The 13,587-nt window shown below is 37.0% G+C and overlaps 1 gene segment (V, D, J or C); it reads right to left on the bottom strand.

Moving 5' to 3' along the window:
- Nucleotides 1-3,724: 3,724 nt before the first annotated feature.
- Nucleotides 3,725-9,080, bottom strand: LOC140117709 (T cell receptor delta constant-like). The segment is given in 4 exon segments: nucleotides 3,725-3,840; nucleotides 6,477-6,539; nucleotides 8,109-8,366; nucleotides 9,034-9,080. Coding segments are annotated over 4 exon segments (459 nt in total).
- Nucleotides 9,081-13,587: the final 4,507 nt, after the last annotated feature.

Below are 13,587 nucleotides of genomic sequence, written 5' to 3' on the forward strand. Positions count from 1 at the left end.
ATTCCATTTAATCTTAAAATATAATATCGAGCACTAAATTAATAAGAACAGTGAAGAACAGTGTTTACAGTGAAGAATAACACATTACACAAGTTTACAGATGTTTTCCTTGTAAGAACACATTGAAAGAACACTATTCTTTACTTTGCGAACATCTGGAATGTGAAGAATATTGTTCTTTCAATGTGTTCTGCACTTAAATGGTCCTGTGTTCACTGTTTTCACTATTTTTATTCTATTCTTCACTTTGCAGATGTGCGCGCACATCTCCTAACTTATCAGAAGACACACGTGAACACCTGTAAAGCGAAGAATAGTGTTATTTCAATGTGTTCTTACAAGGAAAACATCTGTAAACATCTGTGATGTGTTATTCTGCACTGTTCTTTTAATGTGTTCTTTCAGTGAAAAAATGCTCGGGTCTCCCATTGACTTTAATGGGGTTCGTTATTCAATCTGAGCACTCGAGCATCAGGAAAAGTTCGTATCGAATAACGAGCACTTGAGCATTTTAGTGCTTGCTCATCTCTAGTAGACAGCCTTTGGTGAGCATTAACCTGTTGATTTTAGATACTACTGGTAGATGTCTGCACAGCTTTGTTCACTCTGATACCCTGTTGTCTTACTAATATCATGTAATGATGTGAACTACATTTGTTGATGAATCCTGGCTCTGAGAATCTTAGACTACTACCACGTTGAACTGACTACATGGATATTGTATTGATGTTCCTTGGATTTTTCCACTATTATGTATTTATGCATATATGTACCTTATATACAACCGTATTTTTCAAGTCAATATTGATGTTGTATATATGTTCGATTTACAGTGTTTGAGAAAGGCCCTTGTGGCCGAAACATCACACAAGTACCACTGCTGTAATCTACACTTTGAAGACATTAAATGCATGTGTGCGTGGTCCCAATTTTACTTGCAAATATTGACTTGCTGCATTAACTCATTCTAACTGTCAATAAAAGCTTTTGTTACTCATAATATGATTGCACTTGTATTTCTGTATGTGATAAAAACATCTGACAAACACACATAAAAACCAGAGGGAAACAGATCATGTGAAAATATAATATTTGTGTCATTCTCAAAATTTATGGCCATGACTGTACTGTATGTCTTCATCTGTCTGTATCTATGGTTCTGTAGCTCACAGAACCAAAAGCCTGAAGTAATGTTTCTAGAGAACAAAAGATAGGGGCTTCTGAGGTGACACTGCCACTGTTATAGTTATAGTCTCAGTCTTTGTATGATTGTTGTCTAATGCCTTTTAGTCTTGCATTACAATGCATTTATGTTTTAGGTTATCCTGTATGACTGGTTCACCTACCTTGGGGCTCATGTTAAGCCATTAATTCTGCCACGCATAGTTTTAATTTATTGTTGTTTGTCCAGTGATTGCCTTTATTGTGTATATATACTGCATATCCTTAATAAAGTATTACCTTGCTGCACATATATTTCTTTTGAGTTATATCACTTATGTTCAAGTTGTTGGTATATAATTTATTAAACAAGAGAAACTGAAATATCACTTTGTCATCATTTTTCAGGCCCTTTGCTCAGTATTGAGTAGAAGCAGGTTTTGGGCTAGTTCAGCAGTGAGTTTTCTTGGGAATGATGCAACACGTTTTTCACACCTGGATTTGGGGATCCTCTGCAATTCTTCCGTGCATATCCTCTGTAGTTCCCTCAGGTTAGATGGTTTGTGGACAGCCATTTTCAAAGCTCTCTGAGAGTTTTTTTTTACAAACTATATATGGGCTTCCATATGTCACTGAGGAGAGGCTTCCTTCGACATACTCTGCCATAAATCCCCGACTGGTGGAGGGCTGCAGTTATAGTTGACTTTGTGGAACACTCTCATATCTCCCTACTGCATCTCTGATGTTCAGCTATAGTGATTTTGGGGCTCTTCTTTACCTCTCTCACCAAGGCTCTTCTCCCACGATTGCTTAGTATGGCTGGACTGCCAGGTAAAGGAAAGGTTGTGATTGTCCTAAATTTCTTCCATTTCATAATTATAGAAGTCACTGTGGTCTTAGTAATCTTGAGTACTGCAGAAATTTTTCTGTAACTTTCATCAGATTTGTGCCTTGCCACACTTCTCTTTGGGATCCTTGGGCAGTTCCTTATATTTCATGATTGTCATGTGCTCTGACATACACTGTGAGCGGTGAGGTCTTGTATAGAGAAGTATTTTCCTTTCCTAATCAAGTCCAAGCAGTTTGATTAAACACCGGACTCCAATGAAACAGTAGAACCATCTCATGGAGGATCAGAAGGAAATGGACAGCATTCTAGTTCCGTCACCATACACAATGCGCAGGCGCACTACTACACAGAGCGTCTTCTTACTGACACCATACAGAGTTTAGTGTGTTTGATAAAGGCCCTATAACACTGCTTGTCAAAATAAACTAAAAAAATTGCATGATAAATCAAGAGTGGTGCACAGCTTTTTTTGTCTTCTAAGTATTCCGGTGTAGGATCCCCAGCTTACTGCACATATCCTTATTTAACTTATGAACTGCTTTATAGAATCTAAATTTACCATTTCCCAGTTATCTGTCATTGTATCTTTATAGTGTACAAATTAGCTTCTTGGTGTATTAGGGGCATGGCCTTACCGGCTGGTGCACCTGTTTTCTTCACCTGTATGTCTTAAATTCAGTTATTAATGAAAATTATCTGTATATAGAAATGAATGTATGAAGTTTTGTAACAAGGCAACAGACCTAATTTATCAATGCTATTTATTATTAAAGCTCTCAAACACTGTAACACTTTCAGTTACTGTTCTATGTCACACTTTCAATATAAAGAAACTAAAGGTTGAAAGGTTACTTTATTTTAGACTATAAAAAAATCTATTTCTGAGAGATTAAGTTTATTGTAAAGCTCTGATAAATCGCTATCAATTGCACAATCATAATATGGTCTATGTTTGACTATAAGCAAATTCTGTTTCATATTTATATAGCTATAATATATAGGAGAAACTGCTGTAAATATTCAGGGGGGCCATGAGAAGCTCAGAAAGTTAAATGTGTAAGGCCAGGTAAAGAAATCTTCATTTGGCAACACACTAGTGCCTGCAAGAAAAAAGAATCATCACTGATAAACTCAGCAATTACACTCTTAAAACTCCTAATGTAAAACATTACAGTATATACAGGCAGTCCCCGGGTTACATACAAGATAGGGTCTGGAGGTTTGTTCTTAAGTTGAATTTGTATGTAAGTAGAAACTGTATATTTTATAATTGTAGATCCAGACAAAAAAAATTTGTGCCCCAGTGACAATCTGAGTTTCAAAATTTTTTGCTCTAATGGGACCAAGGATTATCAATAAAGCTTTAATACAGACACCTTACAGCTGATCATTGCAGTCTGGGACTCTAGGAAAGTATCCAGAGAGGTCACCAGAGGTCACAGTGGGCGGAGGGGTCCGTTTTTAACTAGGGGTCATCTGTACGTCAGGTGTCGGTTGTAGGTACCTAAATAAAACTGGAACAATGTCACTAAAAAATCTATAATAATACCAACTATAATAACTAGTCCAAAAATACTAAATACTATGAAATGCTTAATCAAAGATATTGCTTTCTTAAGCAGATAAAGGGGATTTTGTAGAGGTTTTCTGACTTTCTGGCAATGAACAGCAGTCTGTTTAGAGAGATGTATGCTTTGCTGAATTTGTCTCACCTTACATCTTGAAGATCTTTGCACTCAGGAGCAGGTTGAAGATCAGAGTTTTTATAAACAATGTCCTCATTCCCATTACAGTTAAGGAGAATGTATGGATTTGTTCAATGCTTTGAACTGAAAGACAGAAAATTGTTTAGTAAATATAAGAACAATTTAGCACACACCACTTGAAAAATAATATGGAGAATAAACAAAAGCAGCTACACTTATGTAGATCTGTTGTACATGTTTGGTAAATGCCAGGAGTTTACACATGGTACTAAATAAATGAAATATATAAAAATACCCTGATATACACCAATGGCACCTATAATCCATAAAAGCTCTCCTTGTTAAAGGAAACCTTCACATTCAAAGGATATCTACCATTGTGGTAATCTTATATGTATTATCCTTGGCCTTCTTCCCTCTAAAATCAATTTTTAAAATTTTACTAAAGAGCCAGAAGAGCTCTGGAGGGGCATTACCAGAGCCCCTCCGTTCTGTAGCTTCACAGGCTGTTGCAATGAGCAGAACATGTCTAACCAAATGCCTAGTTCTCTTCCCATCCCTCTGTCTGTTTAGGAAACCCAGGGGGAGAGGGGAGACGTGTTCTACTCATTGCTACAGTCTGTGAAGCTACTGCACTGAGGAGCTCTGGAAGTGCCCACCAGAGCCCTTCAGGATTATTAACATACTTTTACTAGTTGATTTTAGAGGAAAGGAGGCCATGGATAACAAATATAAGAAGCTTACCACAGTCGCGGTGCCTGGATCTATGGATAAATGTCCCTGGTTTATCATGCTTGATTTTGACAGTAGATTTCTTTGAACACAAAACAAATTATATAAGTTTGTATCACTGTAATAATGTAAACATGCAAAGTTTAGTACACATTGGGCCTGATGTATCATGTTTTGGACTTCCGTTTTCTGGTGCAAAACACGCAGAGTTGCAATTTCTTGAAAAAAAGGGGACAAAGCGGGGCAACGATTAAGGTGAGCTAAGGTGGCCTTAGCCAGCCAAGTACACTATAACAATCACCAGAAAGCTCTTATGGAGGGGACAAAAAACTAAAATAGAAAATGGAAAACAGTCCAATTCATCTCCACTACACACTTACGGCCACCTACAGGAATCAATTCAGTTTTTAGTTGCACCATTTTAGCCTAGATTTTAAAACTTTAACTTTAGAATGATCATCATGTCATATATATAGACATTGACATATTACTGCTACAAACTCATTTATCTCACTTAATATTTCTCTTATGAATCTACTATTGTTTTGTTACTGAGTTGCTTAGGCTGAAAATAGACACAAGTCTGTAATGTTTAACTGGTAACTGTTTGAGATAATTTTAATATTGTGGTGTGTATTGTGGGCATTTTTCTAGTATTCTTCATAATGAAATCCTGCTTACTTTATAGAACAATAACACACTAACTATCTATTGAAAAGGAAATTCTGTATTCAGGCCTCTATAGTGTATGTCTGGACAGACTAAATATTAGCGCTCCTCTCCCCGTATTTATTTAAAGGAAACCTACCACTTCTGAAGGTAGGTATGAGATGCAAACACCGGGCACCAGCTCAGGGTGAGCTGGTGCCGGTGCTTAGTCTCGTTAGTGTTAAAACCGCGGTATTGCGGTTTTAACACTTTTTAAACTTTATAGCAGAAACTGCTTCGGCGCTGCGTGCGCACGATCGTGCGCGCGCCTACATAGGAAATGCCGCAGGCGTTGCGCGCGCACGGTCGCGCGCAGCGCCGAAGCAGTTTCTACTATAAAGTTTAAAAAGTGTTAAAACCGCGATACCACGGTTTTAACACTAACGAGACTAAGCACCGGCACCAGCTCACCCTGAGCTGGTGCCCGGTGTTTGCATCTCATACCTACCTTCAGAAGTGGTAGGTTTCCTTTAATCAGTGAGCTTTAACCTTTTCTGCTCCCCTACACATGGAGCAGAGCTGTTCTTAAAGGATATCTACGGGCAGGATGAAGGATTGTAAACCAAGCACACTGACATACTAGTGCATGACCCCTCTGCCAGGATCCGCTCTTCTTTTAGCTTCTTGTGCCCTGATTTTTCCAAAAAAGGTTTTTAGAATTATGCAAATGAGCCTGAGCGGCTCCAGGCTCAATAGGTGTTTATAGACACGACTCTATTAATGGAGGCCCCTCCGGCTCATTTGCTTAAAATGTAAAGCCTGTTTTTCTAAATAGCGGATCCTGGCAGAGGGGGCACACAGCAGCATGTCAGTCTGCTTGGTTTATAATCCTTCATCCTGGTGGTAGATGTCCTTTAATATCCAGCATAAATAAACCATACAGGTTTAAATATGGGATTAGCTTCCCAACAATTGCTGTGTTACAAAGGAGGAAACTTTTTAGCCTGTTTTTCTACAAAGTAAGTATACATTCTCAATTACCATAAATATAAAAGAAAAATGCTCACAACACTCTACAATCTAATTTTAAAAATGATCTAAAATGAAATTTCACTTTAAGCTTTAATTCTACTGGGTGCTGCACACCTCCATGAAAGTCTAGCAATGATCCCATAGAAAAATGGTTATTAGTTTCAGCCTAAAAACCACTTTGTTATTGAAAATTTCTTTCTTTATTACTTCATTTCAGGTTTACACAGAAGATAAATCTGCATTATATCAGACAGGCATAATGTACAGTATTTCCAGTGTTAGCCGCATTCCTAGAATATTATAGAATGTATAATATAATGGAAATGTATTTCTAGGTTATCTCTGACCTCCAGGGCTGTCCAGCTGCTCACACTGGTTGTCTTGCCGCTCTTCAGATGATTTTTTAATATCTACAGAATAAATAATAAATTTAATAAAGCAGATGATGCACCCCAGTTTTCCAGGATACTTGTCCCAATATTGTGTTTCCTTTGTATTACTAAACATGTACATTGTGACTCTGTATCACTTGTTAGATAGTTGACATTTAACAATGACTACGGCCCCTTCCACACTAGCGTTTTTGCATTGCACTCTGTCCCATTGTTTCCAATGGGCTTGTCCTTATTTGCGTTTTTCCCGCCCCATTAAAGTCTATGGAGACGCATCAAAAACACATTGCACTTGCAATCATTGCAAGTGCAATGCGTTTTAAACGGATGGGTTGCTAGGTGACATGAATAAGAGTATTTCCCCTGCTCGAGATTGAGCATTTAATTAAAAAAACACAATGAAGAACAGTGAATAATAGAATAAAAACAGTGTACACAGTGAACACAGGATCATTTAAGTGAAAATCACAGTGAAGAATAGATTGCAGATGTTCGGCACATCTGCTTACTTGTTGGGGGATACGCGCAGAACGGTGCGAACAAAATAGCATGTGAAGAACACTATATTTGTGTGAAGAACACATTGCAGATGTATGGAAACATCTGCAATGTGTTCTTCACACACATATATAGTGTGTGAATGCACTTGCACAGACACATAAGCTCCATTCTGGCTGTATAAAAACATTTACATGCACATTTGGGGTGTATTCATCAGGGCATGGCACAGAAATTTTGAAACAATTGCAAATACGGTGTGAAAATTCTTTGGCTGTGTTTGGTATGGTTTAGGGTGGAAATAAAAGCTGTGCATGCATGCATGAAAAATGTCAGTTTTTCACTGACCGAACCCTGATCGCACCTTGATTAGACTCTGATGTGATCTGCAACACAAGTGAAAGGGGCCTAAGATAGATAGAAAACAAAATAGAACAAAGCAGCGCAGTCTAAATCAGTAAGTAAAGGGAGATATCCCTAATCCTCTTGCTCAAGAGTCCAGACATACAATAATCAAAAGGCAAGGTGGCACTCAAAAGAATAGAGAAAAAAGCATGATTTTTATTTCACCCATGGCAGGGGGTAGAATAAAGATCACCCATTTTATGAAATGCAGCCTTGCTTCTGATTATTATATAGATAGAAAAATGGATATATAGTTCTCTCTTTCTCTTATACATAGATAGAGATGTATACTAACCTACATCCTTTGGTCTGAAAGAGATGAAAGATGTCAGTCAGGAGCCATGCAGGGAGAAGAAGTAGAGGGACATGGCACAAAGAGGAGCTCACAGCTTCCTGCTTCCCATCCGTTTCTCTACTTCTGTGCCCCTCCCACTACCTCCTCGCTCTACCCCGACAGTTCGAAAAAGCAAGGGCATAGAAGTGCAGAGGAATGACTGGGAGGAATGTGCGCCAAGAGGTAACACTGTGACTCGGTCAGCCCCCATTCTTCCTATAAGAGGATCTGCCTTCCGGAAAATGCTGCTTTAGGCTTTATTTTTACCAAATTTTTTAAATTCTAATATGTGAAATGTAGACAGTACTTACAGTTTTTTTTTAATCAAACAATTATAAATTCAATTTTACCTTTAGATTCTATAATCATTTGGTCTTGCTTGACTTCACAGAAAGCACCATCGGATATCTTATTCTGGACACTGACTGCAGTGTACAGTCCCTCCATGGACAAGGCAGTAGTAACATTATCCTGTTTGATATTGTTATTATTCTTAACAGAAATTTCAATATCTTTTGGGTAAAAATCTTTTGCCAAACAAGCAATGGAAGAGACATCTCCTTCAGATGTCAACTCAAACACTTGTGGAACTGTGGTCGGCTTCTCACCTGTAATAAGAAAGAACTCTATATCAATTAAAATTCGACTTCATTGTTATAATTTTAGAAACCTCCTACTTTCTTATACAGACAGGTGAATTACCGGTATATGTTCATGTGCATTCTGAGTATATTCAAACTGAACTCAGCACACTACCCAAGAAAGGGTATAAAAATCAAGTATTATAGCACTAACTTCCACAGCAGCACATGATTTCCGATCGCCGAACATGAACAACCTATGGAGCTAAGATAATAAAAATAAAATCTTATTTGTCTGAATAAGCTCTGAAATGAATACTTTGTTACATTAATATTTCATTATAAATTGAGAGAAGGTTATATCTATCTGGTTAAAATTCACAGGTTTTCATAAAAATATCATAAATTCAAGGATTGTCATTTATAGTTTTTCTTAACTTCTCAATATCTACTACTGCAAAAGCATTCATTTAGTGTTTTTTTTTTCAAAACAACTTAATTAAACACTGTAAGGGTACAATCTAATGAGTCAATAGCTGACTCGTAGATAGTCAAATAGTAGTTACCGTAACTCTTACCCTCCATATCAGGACACATATATAAAACTATATCAAACATATAATTCACTTATAAACTTACCTTACATTAGCCTGTCACTATAATATAGTTCATAATCTTCAGGGCAGACTCTTACCTGGCAAAGCTATGAGCTCCATCTCCTCTCCATATCAGTTGTTCTTAAAGGACTGAGTTGTAACCAGCAGAAGCTAAAACATTAACCCTTTCCACACACACTTCTAATTTACAAGTACAGATTCTCGAAATAGCAGCTGGATACATGTATAGCAATTGTTTTTGTAAAACATCAATAGTCACAATTATTATTATTACTATTTGATGTCCATGATATCCTAGGATATATATTTTTATGTTCTTATTATGTTAAACTAAAAGAATATATATATATATATATATATAATTTTATATCATATAGAATATATATATATATGTGTATATATATATATGGTCCGTATCTATCACTTGCTTTATATCTGTCTAGCTTTATTATATATTATATGGTTTCTATCACTTAATATATACATTAAACAATAAGTTACATTACTATTTATTTTATGTCCTCACCTGGTTGTACAGTTAGCTTTATCCCAGAACCAAACACCATAGAATTTGTGTAAGATACTCCGACATGCACAGTGTATCACTCCTTTGTTGTTACCTTTCTGTCTTTCAGGTGTATAACATGCAAATACTATTTAAAGCTCTATGTGATGCTTAAAGCAGTTACTATAGTACGCATTTAACAATTTGGGCATGGTAACGAAGCAGGCATGCTATAATTTTCAGTTGGATGTAAGTTTGTGGTGCAAGGGATTAATTAATTGGTCACAAATAAAAAGTTTAAAGGGAACCTGTCACCAGGGACCTCATTTTTCACTAAAGACAGGTTGGAGAAGCTTATTACACCTGCAGTGTAAATATGCCTTTCTGCCTTTTCTAAGCATTTGCATTACTATATAATTGTGTGATATAACTTACCTTGCTCCCTGACAAAATCCTGGGGTAGTCACAGGGGCTGGACTTTGGTTTGGATGCATTTCAAAAAACAACATGTGGCTTGTCTGTTACCCACTCCTCAGAGCTTGGCCCCCACCTTTGTGCTCCTGTCTAGCTCCACCTCCTGCTGGTACTCAGAGGTTACAGCCTGGTCAGCCTGACATCAGTGGGGGAGGGACAAGATGTACAGGAGCACAAACATGGAGGTAGCCTGCAGCTCAAACAGGTCACATGTTTTTTGAAATGCATGCAAACCAAAGTTCAGCCCCTGTGACTACCCCAGGATTTTGTCATGGAGCAACAGTAAGTTATAACACACAATTATATTGTAATGCAAATGCTTAGAAAAGGCAGATTTGCACTGCTGGTGTCATGGGCTTTTAGAATCTGTCTTTAGTGAAAAATGAGGTCCCTGGTGACAGGTTCCCTTTAAGAACCTTTGGTCTCAACATTTATGAAGGTGAAATAATAGCTATTAGGTGGTCTAATTGTGTGCCAAAAATTGCGACAAAAAACAACTTGAAAAAGTAGCTGTGCAGGAAAATGTTTCACCAAAACTTTGCGGCACAAAATAAAACAATTTGGATTGTTGGAAAACCAGCGATATTGCGCCACGGAGGCTACATAAATAAGGCACAATAGGCGCAGCCTGTTTTCCATTTGAAAGTCAATATACAAAGCCCGCCTATATGTCTCCAGCTCAATGGTAGGGGTAGCATGGAGACTTCTTAAAGGAATCTTGTCAAGATCTATATGTTGCTCTGCAACACCTGAAGCAATGTGATTGAGCTCTGAGTATAAAAAATAGAATGCAGAAACCTTGGGTGACTCCATCCATATTTCTTGTGTTGTACATAAGCATGGTAATCTCTGATTATGCCTGCACAATATCACTTAATGTAATAATTGTAATATATTGGATTTGTTGCTTTATTATACCTTTTATTAGTGACACATTTAAGAGCCTTTTTATATGATTGATTGATTAAGCAGTGCATTAAAAAAAGGCATGCGTTTAAAAAACGCACCAGTTTTTGACCAGTTTTAATCAAGATAATTGGTAAAACCTGTCAAAAACGGATGCATTTTTTAGTGGACTGCTTAAAAACGGCCCAAAAACGGGTTCAAAATGCCACGTGTGCCGGCCTCATTCTAAAATTTAGGTGTTTTTTCCTTGTGTTAAATTTCACTTGTGTCTGTGAATCTAAAATTGCTCCCTGGTGTGGTGCATGGGATTTAAAGAAAAAAAAGTTGCAAATTTTTGCGCAAAAAAAGTCTCACAGTGAGCTGCCCTGCTTCTTCCTGCCAAATTCACCACCTCAGACCTGGCAAGCTTTTGCACACTATTTTGCAGCTTTTTAAAAATACCAACCATGATAGGTGCCAGCACCGATTGCACATCTGATAGGTGAACTGAACCAAACCTTCTGACTGAAGTCTGGGCTTTTGTTCTGTGTACCCAAACCCAGCGTGTACAATATGCACCAGAACATTGTGATTCGGGTCCACTCATCACTATTTGTAACAAAAAGATTAAAATCCATATACATGTTTAAGCAGAAACTGGAGCAGAAACTAAATCAGAGCATTTTGCAATCAGTCCTTCTGTGCACTAGAGCAATATCAATCCATCTTAAGGATGTGTGAGGTGTGGATTACCCATAATCTTTTTTATACTGTTTTGTAGTTGCTTTTTAATATTACAGTTGCAAATAAAACCATTCACACTGTTGTGAGTAAAATCCTTATACTAATTATCAAGATCCTACACTAACAAATGGGTAAACCTTCTATCATATTTTTATGTAATTTCCTTGTCTGAATATTATAACATTTTCTTACAATAGGAAAATAAGAAGCATTGATAAAGGGAAAATGTATAGTAAAATCAGCCACATTTTTCTTGTATTTGAGAACCAGGTATAATTTTTATCTGTTTTATGTGACATATTCTATTTTATTTACATAATGTTTCACCAGCTACAGGTAGATGTGCAATGCATAAATATATGTTGTAGCAGTTCACCATCTCAGAAAAAAAAAAGATTTGTAACCAAATTTAGTTTTAAAGTGATAGATAAACTAAAAGCTATCAAATGATATTCATATTTAAGAGCCTCAAGAATTATACCTTCCCTATGTTCCATACCTCATAGACATATGATAAAAAGGTCAACATAAATCATTAACTGAACATTAATTGAATGCAAAGAAAAACAAAACTAATTTAATATAGAGATATACAACTTACTTGGCAGAACATAAAGCTGTGTTCCATTTGCAAATACCAGATCTTCAGTTTCATGCAGATTAACACCTAACAGATCACATAAGGAAAGCTTGACTTCAGTGTTAATCTCTCCGCCTCCTTGACTTTATACATCTAAATGACATGTCACTTCAAAGTAGATTTTCTGGCCGATGCCTCTGCACTAGGCCATGAAATAGACATGATCTAGAAGGCGTTCAGCTGCTTTGATGACATACTGTTAGTAGTTAATTAGGTAAACTTCTGCTGACAGGTTCTCTTTAATTAGATTACATATCATCTCCAGAAATGTGTTGTAGAACCTAGCATCTTAAATCGTACAGTGTATGACCCTCTTCTTTAAAGTGCTGTGTTACTCCAATTCCATGTTTTTTCTTGCATTTTACATCTTCTTTTCTAGATGTTTAACCACATGCAACTCCATAAAGTACTATTATGGTATAGAGATTGACATCTTGCACTCCATGTTGTAATAGTATGTCATGGACCCTAAGATCTTCACAGGAGAAACAAGGGTCGTCAGCTGTAATTTCCACAGTTGGAGCGAGGTCCGATTGTGTGTGTTAACCCTGTCAGAGATCCCCTACCCGGTTTTCGGGGGGTGTCAATCGTTGTTATGGCAACCCTGGGGTCTGAACTAAGACCCCAGTGCTGTCCCTAGAAAATGCCTGTAAGGTTCTGTCACAGACAGGACCTTACAGGAACTGGCTCACATTTATCAAAACCGGTGCTAGATTTTTTTTGGTGCACCTTCAACATAGGATGTGCAATACAATTCTGTCGCAGAAATGAGTCCAACTCTGCAGTCCAACTCTGCAGTGAAACACACCTTTATGTGCAGAATTGGCATTTTGTGCCTCGCTGTGCACCCATACAACAAGTAAAGTCCACTCTCCATGCTCGGGAGAAATTGCATAACAAATTTTAAGATAGGGTTTCTCTTTTTATCTTTTGTGAATGTGTAAATTGAAGGGCTAGCTAATGAACATATTACTGCTAAAACTGGACAATTCTAAATTTTACCTCCATTTTGGTTTTTGTTACTATGAAGATCTCAAAGGGTTAACAATCTTCCTAAAAGATGTTTCTAACATTTTGAGGGGTGCAGATTTGAAAATAGTAACTTAAATATCTAAGGTAAAACGAACTAAAAGCAAGACAAAAAAAGGTTCATTGGCATTTATGTTGACAGATGATTTTCATGCTAACCTTGTTAAACAGACTATTCTAAAGAATTGGAGTATTCTCCATCATGATCAAAAATCAAGTTTATAGAGAAAACAACATTTTTATGTAAAAAGAAGAAATCTATTGCCTATAATTTAGCTACTCAGATATACAAACAAAAAAGAAGCTCAACAACAATTATGTACCTAGGGAAAAGGCACTTATGGGCGTCTGTCT

This window comes from Engystomops pustulosus, chromosome 1 (genome assembly GCF_040894005.1).
Source record: "Engystomops pustulosus chromosome 1, aEngPut4.maternal, whole genome shotgun sequence".
Lineage (NCBI taxonomy): Eukaryota > Metazoa > Chordata > Amphibia > Anura > Leptodactylidae > Engystomops > Engystomops pustulosus.